Source organism: Nicotiana sylvestris, chromosome 6 (genome assembly GCF_000393655.2).
Source record: "Nicotiana sylvestris chromosome 6, ASM39365v2, whole genome shotgun sequence".
NCBI lineage: Eukaryota > Viridiplantae > Streptophyta > Magnoliopsida > Solanales > Solanaceae > Nicotiana > Nicotiana sylvestris.
The window spans coordinates 29,206,629-29,231,023 of record NC_091062.1 but is presented as its reverse complement, the minus strand read 5'-3'; the positions used below and the strand labels follow the sequence as shown (position 1 = coordinate 29,231,023).

The 24,395-nt window shown below is 34.7% G+C and overlaps 3 protein-coding genes across 4 annotated transcripts; all 3 read left to right on the top strand.

The window, feature by feature from the left end:
• The first annotated feature begins 2,537 nt into the window (after window positions 1-2,537).
• LOC138870416 (putative F-box protein At1g53550) lies at window positions 2,538-3,197 on the top strand. The gene has a single exon (XM_070148220.1). It carries the CDS (start codon window positions 2,538-2,540, stop codon window positions 3,195-3,197), a length of 660 nt encoding a protein of 219 aa, XP_070004321.1.
• A 1,578-nt stretch (window positions 3,198-4,775) lies between these two features.
• LOC104240483 (probable sugar phosphate/phosphate translocator At1g06470) lies at window positions 4,776-11,609 on the top strand. Of its 2 annotated transcripts, none has more exons than XM_009795329.2 (11): window positions 4,776-5,676; window positions 6,031-6,200; window positions 6,988-7,073; window positions 7,428-7,477; window positions 7,741-7,808; window positions 9,121-9,221; window positions 9,349-9,361; window positions 9,492-9,676; window positions 9,877-9,963; window positions 10,188-10,282; window positions 11,203-11,609. In XM_009795329.2, the coding sequence occupies exons 1-11, from the start codon at window positions 5,162-5,164 to the stop codon at window positions 11,324-11,326; spliced, it is 1,494 nt and encodes a 497-aa protein (XP_009793631.1). In that variant the 5' UTR covers window positions 4,776-5,161; the 3' UTR covers window positions 11,327-11,609. The 2 variants fall into 2 exon arrangements, with proteins under 2 accessions (XP_009793631.1, XP_070006129.1); XM_070150028.1 differs by lacking the exon at window positions 11,203-11,609 and adding an exon at window positions 10,405-10,750.
• Window positions 11,610-13,993: 2,384 nt separating this feature from the next.
• LOC104221908 (G-type lectin S-receptor-like serine/threonine-protein kinase SD2-5) lies at window positions 13,994-23,914 on the top strand. Its single transcript, XM_070149990.1, has 3 exons — window positions 13,994-14,485; window position 15,464; window positions 22,002-23,914. Exons 1-3 carry the CDS (start codon window positions 14,006-14,008, stop codon window positions 23,912-23,914), a joined length of 2,394 nt encoding a protein of 797 aa, XP_070006091.1. The 5' UTR covers window positions 13,994-14,005.
• Window positions 23,915-24,395: the final 481 nt, after the last annotated feature.

Sequence of the window (24,395 nt, the reverse complement as noted above, 5' to 3'; positions counted from 1 at the left end):
ATAATAGCTTGAAACGGGGCAGAAGCAGCAACAGTAGAAACTAGTAAAGAGCATTCCACCGGGACAGACACGGGGAAAGAGACAAGAGGTACTTCATCAGACACCAAATCAAAACTTTCACTATCAAACCCATGGAAAAAAGTTGTTCATCAGAGTCACAAGCAGCCATAGGAGCATCATCATCAGAACTCACTAAGGTGGCTTCAACAGGCTCGGTCACAGGAATAGAACGGGGAGGAGTAGCTTCGTCATCCGAAATGACACGTATTCTAGCACGCGACCTTCTAATCAAGGAACTTCCATCTCGTTCCTCTTCCTTCTCAGAATCCTAGGATGCATCAGCTTTCCTTTTCGATGAAGAACTCAAAATTATCTCTTGAGCTCTTGCCAAAAAAAACTTGGAAGCTACGATTGACTCGGCACTAACACAGCGAATAGAAAACCCTGATAAAAAGACGGGTCAAATACATTCTAAATAAAAGATAGACAAAAATAGAAAGGGAAAGAGTAAAGTTTTTACCGTGAATTTTAACTTTCCAACCAAACCTGTTCGAAAGGTATTTCCAAGATCTAGTTTCCATCGGAGCAATGGTCAATAATTTCTCTACCCAACCACGGAAATTGGGAATCTCTTCAACATGGTTGCTGAAAAAGAAAAAGCGAAATAGTCACAGGAAGAACAAAACTTTTCTAAAAAAAAAGGAAAGGGAAAAAGAGGAAAAAGAAAATTGTAAAGAAAACTTACGTGCAAAATTCCACTTTTCAGGGAATGGAGTATTTTCTTCGCCTACTAATCCTACAGTAGGAGCAGCAAATCTGGCATACCAGCCATGGTCCTTGTCATCCTCAGGGCTGACTAAAACCCTCTTACTCCTCGCCACCAAAGTAAAGATCCCATGTCGGAACAATTTAGGGGAGTAGAGGTGGATTACATGAAAAAGGGTAAACGGCAACTGAGCCAAGTTCGCCAAGTACCTTAAACAAGCAACAACCCTCCACATAATAGGACCAATTTGTCCTAAACAAACATTGAAAGAACGACAGAACTCGATGATAACAGGATCAATGGGGGGTCTAAAATTCAGTGTAAAAGGATATGTATACACGAAAGAAAATCCAGTCATGTAGGATGTGATTCTATGGTTTGCATTAGGAATTATGATTAGGAAGTCAAATTTCCAATGGCAATCTCTACGGACAATAGAGATTAAACCTTCAGTAATCTGAGAAGGGTAAAGATCAGCACGATCATGAGAGGACATAGAGGAAACCTGGTTCCTAATTGATTCTCTATCGGTATAAAAGGAAAGTTCAGAAGGGATAATCTCGTCAACTGTAGGTTCACGGATTGGCTCATTGGAATCCCTACTTCTGGCAGAAGATCTATGTGGAAGAAAACCCCTAGTTCTAGAAGAAGAATGAGGGGTAGAACTAAGTGGAGGCAAAGAAGCACCTCGAATAGATGATGATCCTAAACTGCGTAGTCTTCCCCCTCTTCTGCTTCTAACAGGAGCAATGGGAAGTTCATTAACAATAGAAACTCTTCGGGGATTAGGGTTCGAAGAAGACATAGTTGTACGAGGAAGAAGACAAGAACGAATATTCAAAGATGGAAAACTTTTATGGAAAAGAAAAGACAAAGGTTATATTTATACTCAAAAGCAATCGTCAAACAAAAAAGGTAATGATGGGAGCGTCATAATGAGAACTGTCACTTCGTGATTGATGCAAGTCTGAAAAAGCCTCAAAAGGCGCTGAAGGGTTGTAGAACCAATCAAAATCCACCACGTGTAACGAGCATTAAATGGAAGTGACATGCGAAGCGTCAGTTTTGGAGAAGTTATAATGATACGAAGAATGGCGGCAAAAATTCCATCTTTAATCAGATCCACTTCCCAAATATTCAATTGATGAATAAATGGCAATTGGGGGGACTATCTGTATTGGGAAAAACCAAGTTAACATTTGGAATTAATTAAGTGCTGACACGTCAAGACACATGGATCAATAAAAGAATGACAGCTGGTAAAGAATAGTCGAAGAGGCACGAACCTTAACAGGCGCGGGTAAAGATTCAAGAAAACAAGAAGGAACGGTTATTCGAACATCTTGATAATTTGAAGAGACATCGGAGAAGTGAACCTGGATAGCAAAAAGTACAGAGACGTATTATTCGTGATTAATGAGCATCAATGATGGAAAACGTTATAGAATCTTCACGAAATAGTTACGATTGTCAATTATAACGTTACATTAATGTCATTAAATGCTCATAATGGCTCTGTTATGAGAGGAAAGAAATGTATTACTTAGAAATAGCTATAAAAGTAGAGAAATAACATTTGTAAGGACACAGAATATTATCGGAAACACTGATTTACTTTGCTTTCTTTTACTTGTTCAGTTATTGTCTAAGTCAATTCTTCTTATTTATTTCATATTTGAATATCAATAACCCGAGTTCTTCTAAAAAGTAAGCTTTGACCAAAATTCTTAATTTCTGGTTAAACAAACCTAAGGGGAAACCTTACGGTTCTATGATTTGTTGCTCCATTGGTTTTGATCCCATCACCAAGAAACCTAAAGTATTCAAGGCACACGTTAGGAATTATGAAGCGAGATACTGGATTTTCACCATAGGAGTGGACAAATCGTGGAGAGAGATTTTTGATTGCGCTAAATCTATTCCTGGAAGCAATTTTGTTTGTATTGGCGGAGTCTTTTATTTTGTAAATCGACTAATTGGAATGCCGTATAATATAGTTGCATTCAGTGCTGGAAATGAAAAGTTCATGAGAAGGATCACATTGCCTGATCAGGCATTGACATCAATACTTCCACAAAAAATAACAGAAATAAAGGGACAAATTGCAGTTCTAGATCAAAATTTTTTTGAAGGCGATGTCAAGGTCAGTTTGTATGTTCTCAAGGGTATTGATGAAACTGAGAGATGGGTGAAGCACATAATTAAGCTACCATCAAATTTAAGAGGGACAAGTATATGGCCTTTATTTAAGACCAATTCTAAGGGAGAGATTGTATTAATTACACGCAGTACTAGTACTCCTAGTACGATTTTGGACATATTCTTATATGACATTGCAAAGAAAAAATGGAGAGAAGTCGCGATAAATCGAAGTTATGACCAAGAACTCCTTGGGATGAATCGGATTGCTGTTTTGCTAAACTTTGTGTAGAGTATTTGGTCCTTGAGATAAATTAGCCGATAATTTTTTCTTGAGAGAATCTTGTCTTGATTAACATATAGGCTCCGCAGATGCTTTAGTATATATGACTTTTATTTCTCCGTTTTATAAAATGCTTGTTACTCTTTCAAGGAAAGTATTTATCACAAAAATGTAGCCTTCTTTAATTTTAGCATTACGAAATATCTTGTCTTGAACTTATAGACTGCACAAAAAAGATGATGCATTAGTATACACTTTTATGTCTTTTACTCATCCGTGGAAATTATTTATCTCACATATATATATATATATATATATATGTAGACTTCAAGGTTAATTATTCCATTTGTTCACTTTCTATAGTGATAAGAAAGAAAGAAAGAAGGAGAGAGAAAATGTACCATGAGATCTGTGGTGTTAAACATATATATTATAGTATTTCTATTGCTACAAAAGCATATCAATTAAAAATTTAAAACAAACGAATTTTCAAATATAAGAAGGTGTCATATTTTCTTTGGAACTAACTAGAAAAGAAAACTACCATATAAAATAGAACATGTAAATAATACATTAGCTAAGTCAATCAAAGTTGTACTCCCTTCGTTTCAATTTAGATGATGTAGTTTGACTTGGCACAGAGTTTATGGAAAAAAAAAGACTTTTGAAACTTGTGGTCTTAAAAACTTAAGAGGCAAAAGCTTTGTGGGGCCATGGTATTTGTGTGATTATAAAAACTTCTCATTAAGTATAAAATGAAGAGTTTAAAGTTGAATTATTTCCAAATTTAGAAATGTGTCATTTCTTTTGGAACCGACTAAAAAAGAGAGTACCTCATCTAATTTGAAATAGAGGGAGCAGTAGTTTATATTAATATGGATGCTTGAGAGAAGTATTTTGTTTTCTATTTGAGAAAAGAGATCAATTTTACAACGAACTAATAATTAAAGAAATAAGAATACCAAAACTTTTAGAATACAAGATTAATTTTTCTTTGGCACTATTGTAGTCGCTGCATGAGTTCTATACTAAAGAATGTCCATGTGATGTTCCAATTCATGCAATTGCACACTGGCATTTCAAAATTCTCTAGGTGAAAAATGTCGTTTCACTCAAAAATAACATTGTTAAACATTTTATTTGAAATTTTGATGGTTAGAAACAATCGTTTAGTTGTAAAAATTATACTATAATTTTGGATGCTCCATTTTGTAAATACAAGACAGAAGTACCAGTGGTAGCAAATGTCGTTTAGATGCCTTTTGAAATTTCAGACACAAATCTTAAGTATTACTTTCTCCGTTTCAATTTATTAGGCCTTTAGATAATATTTGATTGAAGTCGGAAATAAATGTTAAAGTTGGGAATATAAAAAAAATACTTGGAAGTCTCTTTCTTTTAGTTTTAGGCGTGTAGCTCATACATGTTAAAAAAAAAAAAAAAAATCATTAAGAGAAATTAAAATACAAGACCCACACACACACACACACACACACACATATATATATATATATATATATATATATATATATATATATATATATATATATCTTCCACCTAACGGAAATTAACGGATCAAATCGCAAGCTTTATTTTCTGATTATGATCTTCTTTGCATCTCTTCGCCTTTAATCTTCATTAACGTTTTGTTTAATTGCATTCTTTAACATGCATGACGTTTGATCTCTTTTTTTTTTTTGGATCGATAAGACTTACATTCTGCAAATCTTGTGCATAAAATGGGAATTCTTCGTTTAGATTCAATGTGAAATTCCATCATCATGTTGTGAATTTACTGTTGCAAATTCCATTTTATACAATTTTTAACAATTTCAAGAATTTAAATTCCTCATTTATACTATTAAAAGATTTTAAACGTTAATGTGATATTTCAAGAATATATAGCCTTGCCTTTATGACTGAATTAACATGATAATGCCAAATAGACCATTGAAAAAACATGTTATATAGAGATGGTGGAGAGTGATTTGAGTAAAGAGAATATTGAGGAGAGTAGTAGAAGTGACAACTTATGGAGTAAAGATTCAGCTTCAAGTTGTCATAGGGACCCTTCTTTTTCAGGTTGGTTTGATGAGAATGGCACTCTTCATTCAGCTCAATTAGTCAATAGACATAATGTTGGTGTAGAGGACTTTGATTTTGTATCTATAGGCACTGAGACAAACCAAAGTAGTAGTAATTTTAAGCATAGAATGAGGGGTGGTGGTGATTTTGGTAGTAACTCTGTAGGGAGTGGAGAAGATAGGTATGTTCCATTTGATGTAGAGAATGGTTCCTCGAGTCATCGAGGATCTGTCGATGTTGGTGATGGTAATGATGGCGATGATGATGACGATCACTCAGTGTTCTCGGATTACCATGATACGCCGCAGTCAATTTCAAACAATGCTGCCATTTCAGAAGTTGATATGTTGAAGACATTTTTCTTCATACTTGTGTGGTATAGTGTCAGTTTGTTCTTGACATTGTAAGTATTGAATTTCATTGTATTCTTGTCTTTTTCTCATTGAGGTGTATTCAAATGTCAAATATTTTAGTCATGTTTATACATTTACTTTAGGTCCTATGCACTCTAGTAGTCTCTTAGCCCTATTAGAAATTCTTATGCTAGTAGGAAATATAGAGAACTTCTAGTACTTATAATTTTTATTTTTATTTTGTAAAATGTGGCCGGAGATGAATTTAAATAGGGAACATGATCAGTGAGGATTCATATAGCCGACGCCAACTTGTTTGGGATTGAAGCGTAGCTGTAGTTGAATTTGTATATTCAAGCTTCAAGGATGTTTTTGTTCGTCTCATATATTGACTTGTGGGATAGGTACAATAAAACTCTTCTCGGTGATCATCTAGGGAAGTTCCCTGCTCCTTTACTGATGAACACTGTCCACTTTGCGATGCAAGCCGTCTTGTCCAAGGCCATTACTGGCTTCTGGTCCCATAGATTTCAACCTACAGTAATGATGTCCTGGAGAGACTATTCTTTGAGAGGTAACTTTATGACTATAATTCTGTTTCTTTCAAGTATATTACAGCATGATTTGTTGAAGAAGAGTATCACACGGGTTATCATAGATTAGTATAGATTTTTTAACGATATTTTTTCTGTGTACTACGATGCGATTATAAATGTCTTATATTGTATTCGATGACTTTTCTGACATTGAAAAGACACGGAGAGAGAAAGAGGAAGACAGGGTAGAGTTGGAAGTTACGAGTATCTGAAACGTTTATGATATCGTAGAGTAGGAGATATGGGTATAATTTGTTTATATACTTTGCCAGTTGGGTTATTTACAAAATGTAACAAAGACGAGACTACGAATTACTAATGGGCTTGAATGATATCCGCAGTTCTCAGTGTCTAATTTTTGCATCTCACGAGTTCACAGCTTCAGTTAGCTAAAAACTAATCTCGGCTTGGCACAGCGTGTGACTTAGCTAAGCCATATGCTACACTTGTAAGGTTATAACTGATATATCGACAATGGCTTCTATTGAACTGATGTTTGTACACAAAATGAGGCAGTTCCTGCTATGTACTAGAATCTCACTATTCGTTCAAATTTGCACATCTACTTAAAGTTATTTTAGTTCTTCATAAGTTTAAGACATAATCTCTTATTAACCTTTATTTGGAATTTTTTTAATCAATCTTTACCTTGGAATCTATTGCCATGATCTCTTAATGTCAACTATAAAGTTCCACTTTTGACCTGCTAATTCTCTTGGTCACTTTCTCTAACAACTAATACTAGATGGATTTTGCCTTTCGCAGTCGTACCGACAGCTCTCACAACGGCAATGGATGTCAACCTCAGCAATGCATCCCTTGTTTTCATCTCTGTTACATTTGCCACCATGGTGTGTAACTCTTTCTCCTTAATTTGTTTTTATCAGACTTTTTCCGTCAATACCGATAGACTGCAAATTTCTTCAAAAAATTGAGCTCTCAGAAAGCATAGTAGTGAAACTCACAACCATAACTTTCACTGAGATCTCTAGAAATTTGCATGTATGTACCTTGAAATTTTAATAATCCACTACTGACAGTCGCGAATCTCTGCCACTAAAGTAATTGCGATTGTCAAAGACTTCAAGGGCCAGCGAAATAACCGTCTACTATCGATTAGAATAATGCATTTCTTACTTTTGTTTTCTCCTACCCTTACCTGAATAAAAATTCTGGACTCCTAAAGCCAATTTATCTTATTACAGTGTAAATCTGCATCTCCCATCTTTCTCCTGTTCTTCGCCTTTGCTTTCAGGTACTACTTTATTCAGTGATCTCTGTTGTTTTATAGTGCTTCTTTGGGGGGTGGTTGGGGAGAGAAGAATCTGTATTTCTGGTTAATCTTTTACGCTGTGTGATAGATCTATATCCAACCATATTATTCGTCAACATAATAGTCTGAAAGTATCTTTGCAACAATTATCTTTGATGAATATGATACATTTGACTGGGGCTCTTATCTAACCTGCATATATTTTGTCTGATGCCCTTGCTTTTAACGTCAACTATTTTTGGAAGGTTGGAGTCTCCAAGTTTAAAGCTGCTGGGGGTCATCTTGATCATTTCTGTTGGGATACTATTTACAGGTACATTGACACTTACTTGCATGTAGTTGTCTGCATATGTTTTTGTAGTATTTATTCCGTTACCTGCATATAAAATTAATGATCTTCATTCTTTATCTGTCATTCTTAAATGAAAAATCAATAGCCTTCACTTGTGCACTGCTAAAAAGATTTACTTTTTTAGTACAGTATTTCTTGTAGGCCACTAAAATTCTTGTTTAGATACAATAAGGATGGATTGAAGATGCTGTGGCTCTCCTTTGAACTGTTAGTTGTTTCAAAGACTCTCTCGATTTGAGCCCATACCGATCACATTTTTGTTGTTGTGTTGAAAAAGGGCAGCCCGGTGTACTAAGCTGCCGCTATGCGCGAGGTCCGCTGGACCACAAGAGTTTATTGTACGCAGCTTTACGCTGCATTTCCGCAAGAGGTTGTTTCTACGGCTCAAACTCATGACCTCCTGGTCACATGACAGCAACTTTACCAGCTACGCCAAGGCTCCCCTTCCGGTGTAAACTATTGCTTTATTTTAAAAAGAGTATCCTAGGGCTCTGGAGACTCAAGAAAACTGTTGGTCATTCTTATTTCTGTTTGTCCAGTCTCATTTTTTTCATGGTACATTCTCATTTCATTTAGAAGGTTAGATGAAAGTATGTCGACACAGCCGACATGAGAAAGTTAAGATGGATACTTAATTTACGAAGAAAGGACTAAGAAATATAATTAAAGGAACTAAAGCTGATGAGGGAAGTGATGAGAGTACCGCCTACAGAAGATTGTCAAGGAAGGATGGGCAGCTCGGTGCACGAAGCATCCCGAGTTTACGCAGGACTGAGGAAGGGTCGCACCCCAAGGGGGTGTGATGTAGGCAGCCTACCCTGATGCAAGCATCAGGGGCTAATTCCACAGCTCGAACCCGTGACCTGTAGGTCACACGGAGACAGTCAAGGAAGGAATGGATTAAACAATTTTCAATCTTTCCAAAATGCCTCAAAGGTGCAGCCTATTGGAAGGGGCAATACTATAGTCAAAAGTAGACAGAACAATGACAACTGAGATCGAGCAAGGTTATTGTAAGAGATGTAGCAACTTAAGGTTTTAACCATGAGTATTGCTGTAGATATATTTACATCTAGAAAAAGGAATAGTTGTAGCTGAACTCAACTGATTGCATAAGGTATTGTTCTTTTGACAACATTATCAATTTTTACCAACGTAGGTAATTTTCTTACACGAGTGTTTCACTAACTCTATCACCGTGTGGATAATGTGGTGTCTGTTAAATTGGATCTGTTTGATAGACAAGTCTGACCTTTATTGTCTGACAATGCAGTTGCAAAGGAGACAGAATTTCAGTTTTGGGGATTCGTCTTTGTTATGCTTGCTGCAGTTATGTCTGGGTTTCGCTGGACTATGACTCAGATTCTTCTGCAGGTAGTATTATCAGTGATTTCTCTTTCATTGTTTCCTCAATTGTATGTCTGCTTACTTTGTCTAATTTGTGTTTGTTCTCCAATCTCCCATATCCAACTGGTCGTGCTGGCATAAAACTGGCATAAAGAAAGAAGTCTATGGTAAGAACAATCAATAACTTCTACCAATCTTCAACATTCTTAATAAATTGATAGTTGTCGATTCAGTATTTGCTTCATATATAGATTGTGAATAATTTGTGCATGACATGCATGCTTTGATTATTTCCAGGTTTAAAAAATCCACTCACGCTAATGAGCTATGTTACGCCAGTAATGGCTCTTTCAACTGCTGTGCTGTCCCTTATTTTTGATCCGTGGTATGAATTCGGAAGCACCAAATACTTTGACAGCTCATGGCATATAGCTAGAAGTTGTTTGCTGATGCTCTTTGGTGGAACTTTGGCTTTCTTTATGGTATGTATTTGTCTAGGGTGACCGGTGTCATTTTAATTTATTGCGGATTTCCTGTTTCATTTTTCCTCTTTTTTTCTGGAGAAAATGATGCCTTCTAATAGGCTAGACGATTTAGAAGCGATTATCAGTTCTTAAAGAACTTGGATGTACACAGCGAGGACTATTTTTCCTGCTTACCTGGCAATATTTGTTAACTGCAGGTGTTGACAGAATATATTCTTGTTTCTATCACAAGTGCAGTAACAGTAACAATAGCAGGAGTTGTAAAGGAGGCGGTCACTATCTTGGTATGAACTATAAACTAAGTTATTTTCAAGAATATAAAATTAATGTAACTGACCGACCTTTGAAAAAAGAGACTACAAGTAATGTACTGATGATGGAACTTACTTGTATTTTATATACCTTTTTCAAGCAGATAGTACTCTTCGAATACATTAGACTGAAATACAATGTGGGTTGCTTCAATCATAAGTAGTTTTTAAGATTATTATGTCTGCTGCCTGTTCAGGTTGCTGTATTTTACTTCCATGATGAGTTTACCTGGATGAAAGGACTCGGTCTCATGACGATAATGTTTGGTGTCAGTTTGTTTAACTGGTACAAGTAAGTGACTGAATCCTTCATATTTTAGCAAGAGGTATTTCGTGATTTCTGGCTTTGCGCTGACGTTAAAGTTAGATTAGTATTTAGTCCTTTCTAATTAGACTACCAAAATTCGAGAGAAGGTGGGTGTGGCCCCCATGGAGGACAAGATGCGGGAAGCAAGATTCAGATGGTTCGGGCACATTCAGAGGAGGAACACTGATGCACCGGTGAGAAGGTGTGAACGACTGGCGGTGGTGGGTACGAGGAGAGGTAGAGGGAGACCTAAGAAGTATTGGGGAGAGGTGATCAGGCAGAATATGGTGCGACTTAGGGTTACTGAGTACATGGCCCTAAACAGGGAATTGTGGAGATCGAGCATTAAGGTTATAGGTTAGGGGAAATTGTGATGTCTTTTTTACAGCGCACTAGAGTGAGACTAGCCAGTTAGGAATTAGTCTTAGGATGATATTGATCAACTACTGATGATGGGTTTTATCTTCCGTGTATTAATACCTTACATCTTTCTCGTATTTCTTATATCTCTTATATTGCTGTTACTTTGTTTTTTATGGTATTTATGTTATGTTATGGATTTTATGGTATTTTATGTTATTTTATTATGAGTCTATGGATAGTACTAATATAGTGTCTCTTGTTGCCTCTTTGAGCCGAGGGTCTCCTGGAAACAGCCTCTCTGCCCCTCGGGGTAGAGGTAAGTTCTGCGTACATATTACCCTCCCAAGCCCCCACTTGTGGGATTACACTGGGTTGTTGTTGTTGTTGTTGTTGTTGTAATTAGACTACCAAACACAGCATACATATCTGTACTTTGGTAGCCAGAGAATTTTTTTTTGCTTTCTGCTATACCGTGGAACTTTTGAATTGTTGAGATGGTGGTACGCCATGTAATGAAGTCGTTTTACACTTTCACGCCTCAGGTACGACAAATTACAAAGAGGTAGCACAGGTGAAGACGAAATGCCTGGATCACCCTTAGGAAATGGAGCTGCTAAGTATGTTATACTTGAAGAAATGGAAGATCAAGATCATGGTCGTCCTTGAAATTTCTATACAATATTATCTGCAATTTACGAGTGTAGCAAGCTTCTAATTACAATGCTCTGATGAAGTCTTGAAATAACTAAATTGGGCAATTAGAGGTTATCACCACTATCTTCCTCAAAGAGGAACAATGGCCATATTTGCAAATGGGACTAAACTCTAAAGTGTAAGCATCCGCGGATGCGTCTTTCTTGGACTTAAAACTCATTAAATGGGCTTCTAATTAGATGAACTGAAAGTCCCCATGACCATCTTGAATTGTTTCTTTGTTTAGTTATCGTAATGTAATGGGATTTTCCTGAAGGTTTCTTGTCATGCTTTCGGTCATTTAGCATGTAAAATTTGAACTTGCAGTATCAGATTGCTTTGCTTTTATTTCCATCAATTTCATATCAATGGATATGACACAGCTTCAGCTTACCGAGTACATGACCCTTGATAGGAGGGTGTGGAGGTCGAGGATTAGGGTAGAAGGTTAGTAGTTAGTCGAGCGTTTTCCAATTTCAATCCCATATCTGTAGTATTAGTTAGAACTATATCTTTTTATTCTTAGATTGCTATTACTACTTACTGTTTGGTTGCTATCTTTCGCTTCGGTTTTCTTAATATCTTTGATTTTGTTACTATTTGTTGTCACTGCTTCTTTTCATTTATTTTTTAACCGAGGGTCTATCAGAAACAACATCTTTGCCTTTTTAGGTAGGAATAAGGTCTGCATATACACTACCCTCCTCATACCCCACTTATGGAAATTCACTAGGTTTGTTGTTATAATTTCATGTCAATTGTTATTCTAGCATGCGAATGACTGATCTTTTCAAATGTCTTTTGTTTCAAGGGAAGAGAAAAATGATCAAAATGTGGTCCTTAATGTATTAGGGCAGTTTATTTTGATCCTTCATATCCTTACGTCCAGAGGGGAAAATATTTTACGGAGATATATACGACCATATTGATTGCTGTACTCTATCAATGCAATTAAATTGCAAATAGTAGGTTAGTATTCTATTCTAAAGACCTTATTAGGCTTGTTATGAAAAAGTACATGTTATGGGTCAATTTATTTTGATGATACAAAAGATTTATAATTTGTCAGCATTGAACTTAAATTCGGAAAGTTTTTAAGTTATATCCACTAAAAATACGAAGAATTATTACATTGTTATGGTAATTTAATATGTTACAGCAATTTATGTACCATTTATTGCAGGATATGAATCAATGTTTATTATATAAAATTATTTGTAATTATTTTTTAGTTAACTTGAATGTATAAATATTTTATACTATGTACTTAACTGCAATGAGAAAAAAGTATTAAAAGAAATTAAACACTTCATGTCAAAAGAGATATATGCAAAATTAAATATGTACCAAGTTTTCTTATACTCTCGGTGATTCTTACCCCTCCCTTCCCCGCTCCTTGAAGACTTAAGCTCAAGAATTGGCACTTTAAATCTACAAATCTTTATGCGTATGATCCAAGAGAAAGAATCAAATCTCTATGAAGATGGGTTGAAAACGCAAGATATATAAAATAAAACAAAAAATGACATTTCAGTTTAAACTTTTAGACGAAATAATCATGCAGTTTCACTATATCCAAACAAAAAATTATACAAAAAAGAATTTGAGGAAGAAGCTGAAGGGAAGTATTGGCGCAATGATAAAAATTACCGTTGTGTAGCCAGGAGATTATAGGTTCAATTCGCAGAAATAACTTCTAGTAGAAATACAAGGTAAGGCTGTTGTATGTAGTAAAATTAACGAATGACAGGTGGACGTTCGTGGAGTTGCCACGTAGCAATAAAGACGGATAGGAAATGATTCAGCAAATAGCTGACATAGGGTACAAGCATGAGACAGGTATTGTATGAGCTCCAAAGACATTAAAACCGAGGAGGAGAATTTGAAAGTAAGGTACCGGTTGAAGAAGGCAGTATTAAAGGAGCAGCTTTTACAGAGAATCCTAGCATTTATACTCAACCGTTATGCAACTATCAAGATGGGTCTTTATTTACCTTAAAGAGGAGTTTGATTCGGGGATCTTAAAATTTGTACTCACTGAAGAACTTGTATGAAGAAATGCTAATATTACTCTCTTATTCTGCTAAACATTATCCTGCTGGTACTTAGTTCTTGGTATTGTTCTTCTTTCCGGAATAGTTCAATTCAAGGTTTAGGCTTGTCTTTTCTTCAATTATTCTTATTTTATTTAATTTTGTTTTTCATTACTTTATTTTTTCGGATCAATTTGATTCACGTATTTATAAACCATATTATAAATTCAACTGTATCGTTTTACGGGTAAACAACTACATATATAAAACTAATGTGATACAACCTTTTTCCGATAGCAAAACATAGTGTACCGGACTGCCTTTTTGGAAGGAGCAAGGAAGTTGGATGAAGTGGGAAGGTCAATGTTTTTTATTTGACTCCTTTGGCAGTCCACTTAATTAGTCTTTCCAAGTTTGCAATAAGTTAAGCAGGTCCCTTTTTTTCCGCCAAACCATCTTGTAAGTTAAAAATGAAATAGTAGCGGTTGACCGAAGTCAAGATGTTATTGATAGTTCAATGCGCCTTTCTGAGAATTTAAGTCCATGAATGTATATTAAATTAAATTGGTTTAACCAAGCCACTTCACAATCTTACAATTATCATCCAAATTTCTTTTTTATGGCTGTAAGCTGGATTTTCCCTTTCCTGTTCCCTCTTTTTTCAACTGCAAATCTTTCTACAACTTGGATCAACAGTTATTCACCACCACATTCAGTGAACTTCTCTGATGGTTCTATAGTAACGCCTATACTTGTCAAAGAAAGCTTTGGTCCAAGTTATGCTTGTGGATTCTACTGTAATGGCAATTGTGAGACTTACATCTTTGCCATCTTCATTGTGTCTACATATGATGATCCAGCAGTTGTTTGGTCTGCTAATCGTAACAATCCAGTTAGAATCAATGCAACTTTGCAGCTCACATTAGGAGGAAACTTGGTACTTAGAGATGCTGATGGTACTTTGGTTTGGTCAACAAATACTACTGACAAATCTGTTGCTGGCTTAAAGTTCACTCATTTGGGAAATCTTGTTCTCTTTGATGTCAACAATGTTACCGTTTGGCAATCTTTTGATCATCCAACTGATTCTTTGGTACCAGTGTTGGGATATATACTATTAACCATGAGTTTGGTTTAGATATAATATTTATTATGAAATAATTGTTTATTCAGTTTTAATAAAGTTTTAAATAGATCATATAATAGTCTGTGTCCTTTGCTTATATAGTAGATGATTTAGTGTATAGAGTTTAGCTTATAGACGGAAGATTAAATCATCGGTTCTTATAAGTATAAAGTTTGAGTTCACAATCTAATGATGGAATTGGACAAACCATCAGGAATGATTGTAGCACAAGATTAAATATAATTAATCTTGATTATGGGAATGGTTTAATTCCAACTTCTTGTGCTAGTACATTTTGTATGTATTGAACGGACCAGGTAGAGATAAGTATTTTATACTGACTTAATAAAATAAACTCTCTAGCCATTAAATGTACTTATACTCTTAATCTTGATATAATTATTATTAGCTGTGTATATTATTATTGTTTTGATTTATTAAAAGGCGAGATTCTTTCGTGGGTCAATATGCCTGGTAAATTGGATAATAATAATATACATTGGCGAAGTAATAGTTAGTTGATGGAATCCATGTCTCGGTTTAGAGATTGATGATATACCTTTATGAAAGCTTATAAGTTTGCATGTGTAAACCCGGCCGGTGGATTTTGTATCCGACACATGAAATAAGTTAAGCGAAAGTCTAAAGGAAATAATCAATAAATTAAATCGTCAGTAATTTAATTTACTTGATTAGTATCTGAATCTTAATATGGGGAGTTAAATAAGATTTAATGGATGAATTTCGAAATTGGATAAGGAGTGCAATTACGGATTTTTAGTGGAATAATTCGTAATTAATTATGGTAGATATTAATTTCGAAAATTAGAAATTAATTCCATAATTGAAGCCTTGTTAATTAAATTCTGTGGTCCCTACTGTGCCTAAATAATAGGAAATAAAGGAATCATTTTTCTGGTGGAAAAGAAAACCCAACAGGTTTTGGAAAAGGGTCTTAACCCTTAAAATTTGTGCTATAAATACATAAGGTTTTCCATCTAGAGGGATGAGTAGATGGTGGCTGAAATTTTCAGCCAAGTTTTCCTAGAAATTTCGCCCACACGAAATTGCTATTTTCGGGTATTATTTGGGTAACACAGTAGAAGACCGTGGAACGTTCGAGGATCACGATTGTGCGGGTGATGGAGATTCCATTGAGAAGTTATGGAACTGAAGGCTCACGTGGTAGAAGAGATATGTTCACGCTTCAAGAGGTAACCCGTGAAATCCCGTTTATGCTAGTTGTCTAAATTACATGTGATTTTGATACTGGGATTGCTTCCGCTGCATATAATAATCCATCAATTGGTATCAGAGCTCACTCACATCTAATTAGATAACTAAGTTTTTCATGAAACAAGAATATGGTGTTTATGTGCATTTTTTGAATTACATATATATGTGGTTTTCTGAAAAACTGCACTGCTGTTTTGTGAATTAACTGTGCATAATTTATGGATTATTCTTATAATCATGAGATATATGTTTTCTTATTGATATTTGATTGAGATTATCTGAATTTTTTGGGGTAAACCCTAGAAAAACGCAAAACCTGTTTTTGACCGAATAGCCGGAATTTTTGGAGGTCAGCGAACTTGACGGACTCCGATTGAGCTGAAATTTGGTGGGTCCATCGGAAACGCCGTGGTGAGAAAAACTCACTGCTATGCAGTGAATCATGGTATTTTTCGGCGTTTTGAGGTCGTTTGGACTGTGTTTTGGATGTTTTTCTATTTTCTGGAAATTATTTTTTAATTCTTTTTTAATTCAATGGTGTTGGGGATGACTCCCCATGGTCCCCATGATTAAATACTAGTCATATAATAGGTTTACACATTGACTATTAGCAAATAAACGTGTTGTTGTATTAAATTCAATAATAGAGGTGTAAGATTTTATTGACTAGGTCTTACAAGGTATAATTCATATTGTGTAATGATATAATTATTTTGTAAGAAAGTAAAATTCTCTATTTGATATCCTGGATGACTAATGATTGGAGCGTTTGGCATGTTTGTGCATAAAAAATTTCTCAAATTTAAGTTTATATTTTCATGCCCTACGTGATTACTAGTTTGGATTTTCGATGAAGAATTTTGTTCTCTGATTGGAGGTTCTAATTAAGTGAAATATGACGGTATGTTGTATGAGTTTTATAATGTTGGTATGACTTTTAAGCTATGGTCTACCATAAAATAATTTTATGAGCTAAATATATATTCACTTGTAAATTGAGAATTTTATGAGTAATAAATAGTTACCACTGAAGTGGTTTGTTTATTTGAACTCATGAAAAATTCTTAGTAAATTTGTACATGTGAAATTATATCTATTCATGGATTGAGCATTATGATTAATAAGTAGGATCCACAAAATGGTCTATTTATTTGAGTCATTGAAATATGTTTAATATACCATGTGAAAATTATCCTTGAGAAATCTACATTAATGGTGGAGGTTCATAACTAGAAAAAGAGTATTTATCTTTGGGTACTAGTGAAACTAACTCCACCCATGAGAAGAGATATTGGGGTTTTCACTGAACGGGAGAAAATATAATATCTCAGGTTCTTATGTATTTAATAAAAGGATAATTTATTGCAAAAGGAGATATTATATATCCTAGAAATAGGAAGAAAATAATATATGCCTTCAGCTCATAGTGTAATTATAAGGAGAATGGAAATCAATATCATATTTATTTTAATTCATGAAACTACTTAAAACGGTTATTCTCCGAGTTTGGTTACAGGCTAGTGGTCATGAATTTGACGGACTCCGATTAACCTGAAACTTGGTGGGTTCATCGAAAACGATCTAGTGAAAAAAAAACTCCTTGCTATGCAGTGAATCATGTTGTTTTTTTGGCATTTTGAGGTCGTTTAGATGGGTTTTCAAGCAGTTTATTAAATTGAATTTGTTATAAATATGAAAAATTATTCTTTATATATCGGCTATATTTGTGTTAAATCTGAAACATGATGATTTAACTTGATATGATATATAGCAAGAATGCAAATCACATGGATTTAATCCTGACTACGCCAAAAAAATAATTTATTCGAATTTGGTCTAGTTTTTGGCGATCATGAATTTCACGATCTCCGAATGACCTGAAATTCGGTAGGATCATTGGAAACGATCATTTAAGAAGAACTCACTGCTATGCAGTGAATCACATCGTATTTTGACGATTTGGGATCGTTTAGGTGAGTTTTTTGGAGGTTTGACGGATTAAAATGTGATTTACATACGAAAAGTCATTCTTTCTATCATTTTATATGTCTAATCTGGAACATGATAACACATGTTGATTTGACATGAATTGGTATATGATAAAAAAAATGTAGGTCATATTTTAAATTCTTAAAAAAATGCTTAAAATGATAATTTTCCAAATTTGGTCGCAATTTTTGATTGATATGAAATTTGGTAGATTTATCAGAAATAGTCCAGTCAACAATAATCACCACTATACAGTGTGAAATATTAATTTTAGTATTTTAAGACTGTTTAAATGGGTATTGAGCATTTTTTTTAATATGGAACTTAATCCTCAGAGAAAAGTTCGTGGTTGTGATAAAGTGGTGATGGGAATAAACCCCTATGGTCTTCATTTTTTTTATTTATAGTGAGATAATAAATTTATGCGTTGACATTAGGTCTTCCTCCATATCGGATAAATTTATTATGAACTCACTGGCTATAGTTACTAGTTATTGATAACCAGTATTAACTCTCCATCTGAGCTTAAAGGGTTGAATCAATTTTGTAACTACAATACAATCATGATTAAGTGGTGATAGAAATATATTTCTATGGTCTTCCACTATTAATTTCAAGTGAGTAATAAATTTATGCGTTGACTTTAGGTCTTCCTCCATATCGGATAAATTTATTGTAAGCTCACTAGGTGAAATACTAGTAATTGATATCGTGTACTTACTCTCCATCTGAGTATACATGTTGGATCAATGAAACTAGAGCTATTAAAAATGATGTTCACTTGACTTAAATTAACAGTATACTCTCCATCTGAGTTGGGTCTGTTTTAATTATTGGAGTGAATAATCTGGCATTGCATATGTATGTTGCATGAGTAGTTCTTTCCCATCGAAATTGCTATTCAAGATGCATGACATATATGTGTAGTGTGTTTTAAAATTTTTGTATTAAAAAGTTATATACAATTGACTGAAAATAATAGTATGCTCTCCATCTGAGTTGGTTCTATTTATTTTTGGATTGTATAATTCTTGCATTATATAATATACTTTGCATGAATAATTCTTTTCCCATCGAAATTTATTATTCCAGATGCATGTATGTATATAAATATTGAATGCAGTCTGAATTTTACTATTCAGTGTTTTGACTTATTATGATCTATTTAATATTTTTATCTCAACTCCACAATGATTTTATGCAATTTGTCGTATTACTTGTTAAAATTTTCTTTTAGTGATAAGGCATTAATTTTAAGGATGCAATATATGTACTTTTGTTAGAAGGAATTTAATTCCGGTTTCTGGGCAAAATAAGAGATGGATATTTGTTTTATTTTTCGAATAACTCTTGAGTTATTGAGCTTAATAAACACTTTATCTCTTGTGGTACATGAATGCATGACCTTGTTATTATATATTGATGTCTCTCCTGAACAGAACAATATTAGTCTACCTCATAAGAGAATATGTTCTTCAAAATTGAGTAAAACTTATCTGTGCACTTTTATCTAAGTCATATTAATCTGGATAGGATTTCAAGTTGGTCAAGTATGGACCTTAAGGTTCATTGAAAGTAGAGGCACTACCAACTTGTGGATCCTGTTTGGAAGGAAATTTGACTAAAAGATGTTTCCCTTTAAAAGGAAATAAAACTAGTGATAAGCTAGAATGAATCCTTTCTGATTTGTATGGTTAAATGAACATACTCGTAAGAGATAGATTTTGAGTATTTTATGACGTTCATAAATGATTACTCAAAATATTAATATATTTATTTGATGCACTGTAAGTCTTAATGAATTAAGTAATTCAAGGTTTTTAAGACTTGAAATAGAGAAGCACCAAAGAAATATATTAAGTTACTACAATTTGATTGTAGTGGCGAGCATCTCTCTAAAGAGTTTTTTAGTTACATATCAGAATAGGGATTACATCTCAATTGACTACACCGTAAACTCCATAATAGAGTCGTGTAGTAGAAAGAAGAAATAAGTCTCTTTTGGATATGGATAGACTAATGACGTGTTATTCAGATTTGCCTTATTTATTTTTGGAATATTTCCTGGAAACTTCAAATTACATTCTGAATTTAGTTCCTTCTAAGCTAGTACCTGGGACATCTATAGAACTGTGGACTGAATGTAAGCTTGGTCTGTGGCATGTTCAGATATAGGATTATCCCGCATATGTGCTGAAAGGGAAAGCAGATATGTAAGTTGGAACTAAGGATGGATAGGTGCATGTTTATCGAATATCCAAGAAAACGAATGAAGCTTTATTTTATTGTCCTAAAGAAAATAAGGCAATTGTTAAAACAAATGCATTTTTCTAGATAAGGACTGTTTAATAAAACATGTTCCTAGAAGTAAACTATTTTTACAGGAACTGGGCAAAGAAATAACTAGATGTTCAAGAACATCAAAACCCACACGTCAGAATTGACGTTCCATTGCATTTAAGTAGTGGGAGAACGTTAATAGACATAATATGCCTTTATCGAGTGGGAGTGATGTTTGAACATTGAACACTATAGTAAGAAGTCACTAATATTTCAATGTCGTGAGGTAACGAAGGTAATATTAGTGGTACTTCGTCTTAGTGGGAGAAAGCTAAAGAAAATTATAGTTCGGTGTTCATTCTTGGGATAGTTTCGGTAACAGGATCTCTGAAGAGTTTAATACCAAACTAGATAATTACGACAAAGTACTACTGGACAAATATTGCATCAGATATAACTTGGCAAGATTCTTTAACAAAACCTTATTTGGTGAAGACTTTTAATAGTCATGTAAAAGAATGCCTGAGAAAGTTGTAGATGCATGGTTATGAGGTCTAAGTGGGAGATTGTTGGGGCATATACTATTAACCATGCATTTGGATATAGTATATTCTAATAATTATCATGGTTAAAAGTCTAAGTGGGAGATTGTTGGGATATATACTATTAACCATGAGTTTGGTTTAGATATAGTATTTATTATGAAATAATTGTTTATTCAGTTTTAATAAAGTTTTAAATAGATCATATAATAGTCTGTGTCCTTTGCTTATATAGTAGATGATTTAGTGTATAGAGTTTAGCTTATACACGGAAGATTAAATCATCGGTTCTTATAAGTATAAAGTTTGAGTTCACAATCTAATGATGGAATTGGACAAACCATCAGGAATGATTGTAGCACAAGATTAAATATAATTAATCTTGATTATGGGAATGGTTTAATTCCAACTTCTTGTGCTAGTACATTTTGTATGTATTGAACGGACCAGGTAGAGATAAGTATTTTATACTGACTTAATAAAATAAACTCTCTAGCCATTAAATGTACTTATACTCTTAATCTTGATATAATTATTATTAGCTGTGTATATTATTATTGTTTTGATTTATTAAAAGGCGAGATTCTTTCGTGGGTCAATATGCCTGGTAAATTGGATAATAATAATATACATTGGCGAAGTAATAGTTAGTTGATGGAATCCATGTCTCGGTTTAGAGATTGATGATATACCTTTATGAAAGCTTATAAGTTTGCATGTGTAAACCCGGCCGGTGGATTTTGTATCCGACACATGAAATAAGTTAAGCGAAAGTCTAAAGGAAATAATCAATAAATTAAATCGTCAGTAATTTAATTTACTTGATTAGTATCTGAATCTTAATATGGGGAGTTAAATAAGATTTAATGGATGAATTTCGAAATTGGATAAGGAGTGCAATTACGGATTTTTAGTGGAATAATTCGTAATTAATTATGGTAGATATTAATTTCGAAAATTAGAAATTAATTCCATAATTGAAGCCTTGTTAATTAAATTCTGTGGTCCCTACTGTGCCTAAATAATAGGAAATAAAGGAATCATTTTTCTGGTGGAAAAGAAAACCCAACAGGTTTTGGAAAAGGGTCTTAACCCTTAAAATTTGTGTTATAAATACATAAGGTTTTCCATCTAGAGGGATGAGTATATGGTGGCTGAAATTTTCAGCCAAGTTTTCCTAGAAATTTCGCTCACACGAAATTGCTATTTTCGGGTATTATTTGGGTAACACAGTAGAAGACCGTGAAACGTTCGAGGATCACGATTGTGCGGGTGATGGAGATTCCATTGAGAAGTTATGGAACTGAAGGCTCACGTGGTAGAAGAGATATGTTCACGCTTCAAGAGGTAACCCGTGAAATCTCGTTTATGCTAGTTGTCTAAATTACATGTGATTTTGATACTGGGATTGCTTCCGCTGCATATAATAATCCATCAACCAGGACAGAAGTTAATACCAGGGCAGAAGCTAACAGCAAGTGTCTCAGCAACAAACTGGACTGAGGGAGGTTTGTATTCTTTCTCTGCCACAAATAGTGGTTTGATTGCTCTCGTTGAGTCGAGTCCACCACAAACATATTTTAAGAGATCCATTACTAACCTAACTGATAGTAAAGCATCCAACTATGTCATGTATTTGAATGGAAGCTTATCTTTATTCACAAATTCCAACGACTCCGAGATACTGGTTTCCGTTGCTCCTGTATCTTCAGCTCAATTTATGAAACTGGAATTTGATGGGCACTTGAAAGTGTATGAGTGGCAAGACCAGTGGAAAGAGGTCAATGACATTTTTACTTTTTCTATTGGTGAATGTGGTTATCCAATGGTATGTGGAAGATATGGCATTTGCTCAAATGGACAGTGTAGTTGTCCCAAATCAAGTTCTGATTCAACAAACTATTTTAGACAGATAAATGACAGGCAGCCTAATCTTGGTTGTTCTGAGATCACAAAAATGACTTGTAATGACTCAAAAAACCATAGATATTTGAAGCTCAATGATATGAATTATTTCGCATTTGGTGCAGATATTATTGATACAGACATGACTACCTGTAAAAATGCATGTTTGAGGAATTGTTCTTGTAAAGCTGCTATTTTTGGTTATGCTTCAAATTCTTCTAAAGGGGAGTGCCACCTTCCATCCGAGATCTTTTCGTTGATGAATAATGAGAAGGACAAGACAAGGTATAATTCCTATGCGTTTCTGAAAGTACAGAATGAAACTCAACGGAAGAGGCACGTGAATGGTGCTATAGTGGGATCTGTTACAGGAATTTCCATTCTTGGTATCATAATTGGATGCATAATTTTCACATTCTGGAAAAAGAGAAAGGAAGATGAAGTGGAAGAGCATTATCTAGATAACATGCCAGGAATGCCTGTTAGATTTTCTTACGACGATCTAAAGTCTGCAGCTGAGAACTTTAGCAAAAAGCTTGGTGAAGGGGGATTTGGATCAGTGTTCGGAGGGACCTTAAAAGACGACACAAAGATAGCAGTGAAATGCCTTGATGGAATAGGCAAAGCCAAGAAATCATTCCTATCTGAGGTTGAAACCATTGGCAGCATACATCATCTCAGCTTGGTCCAATTAATTGGTTTCTGTGCTCAGAAATCTCACAGGCTTCTAGTATATGAGTTTATGAGCAATGGATCGCTAGACAAATGGATCTACTCTGGAAATCAAGAAATCGTTCTAGATTGGAAATGCAGGAAGAAGATTATTCATGACATAGACAAAGGATTAGCCTACCTCCACGATGAATGCAGGCAAAAAATTCTACATTTGGATATTAAGCCTCAAAACATTCTATTAGATGAGAAGTATGATGCTAAGCTCTCTGACTTCGGACTTTCCAAGCTAATTGATCGGACTCAGAGCAAAGTTGTGACTACCATGAGAGGTACTCCTGGCTATCTAGCTCCTGAATGGCTTAGTGCAGTTATAACAGAAAAGGTAGATGTCTATAGCTTTGGCGTAGTAGTCTTGGAGATCTTGTGTGGAAGGAAAAATTTCGAGCCATCTGAGCCCGAGGAGCAAAGGCTATTGATGAGTCTTCTCAAGAGAAAGGCAGAGGAAGGGCGATTAATGGATCTGATTGATAAGCGCAGTGAAGATATGCAGCTTTATAAGGAAGAAGTAGTAGATACAATGCAAGTTGCTGCGTGGTGTCTACAACGCGATTACACCAAGAGACCATCAATGTCAACAGTTGTCATGGTCATTGAGGGCGCGGTGGATGTTGAAAAGAGTCTGGACTACAACTTCCTTGTGCCACAAACCGTATCAGATATCAATATAATAGATTCTGCTCCATTACTTCCCTCAATCCTATCAGGCCCAAGGTGAGAGGAAATTTGTTCTTAAACATTGCTAATTTCAAGCTCTACTATAAAGTGCAGCATGCTGGCTGCTGTTTAAGTTTCTTCGCCATATCATAAAGTTGTACTAGTTTGTTTTCTTGCACTAGTCATGCATATTTATTCAATATATATATCAAGTGTCAGGAAGAAGACTATATTTGTACTTGCAACTTCCTCTCTGCTCTCACTCAAAATGATAGGAAATATTTTCTTTGCTGAGCCAGAAATCCACGAGGGCTAGTAGCGCATGGTTCAAACTCGGTGGACCATGGTTACACTTTACCCCTTAAATCCAAGGCTATTGTCTACAGTGACGGAGCCAGAATTTTTATTAGGGGGTGTCAAGATATAAATAACTAAATACACGAAAAAGTCAAGGGAAGTCAACATATAATATATATATATATAAAATAAAAATCACTGAACTACATAATGTAATTTTCCATACGAAGGGGTGTTAATTGACA

Excerpts from the sequence above, each read along its gene's own strand:
- LOC104240483 (XM_009795329.2), top strand. The coding sequence starts at position 5,162 with ATGGTGGAGAGTGATTTGAGTAAAGAGAATATTGAGGAGAGTAGTAGA. Across the intron at positions 9,677-9,876 it reads GAACTTTGGCTTTCTTTATG|GTGTTGACAGAATATATTCT; the intron begins GTATGTATTTGT and ends TGTTAACTGCAG. Across the intron at positions 10,283-11,202 it reads AGTTTGTTTAACTGGTACAA|GTACGACAAATTACAAAGAG; the intron begins GTAAGTGACTGA and ends TTCACGCCTCAG.
- LOC138870416 (XM_070148220.1), top strand. The coding sequence starts at position 2,538 with ATGATTTGTTGCTCCATTGGTTTTGATCCCATCACCAAGAAACCTAAA.
- LOC104221908 (XM_070149990.1), top strand. The coding sequence starts at position 14,006 with ATGGCTGTAAGCTGGATTTTCCCTTTCCTGTTCCCTCTTTTTTCAACT.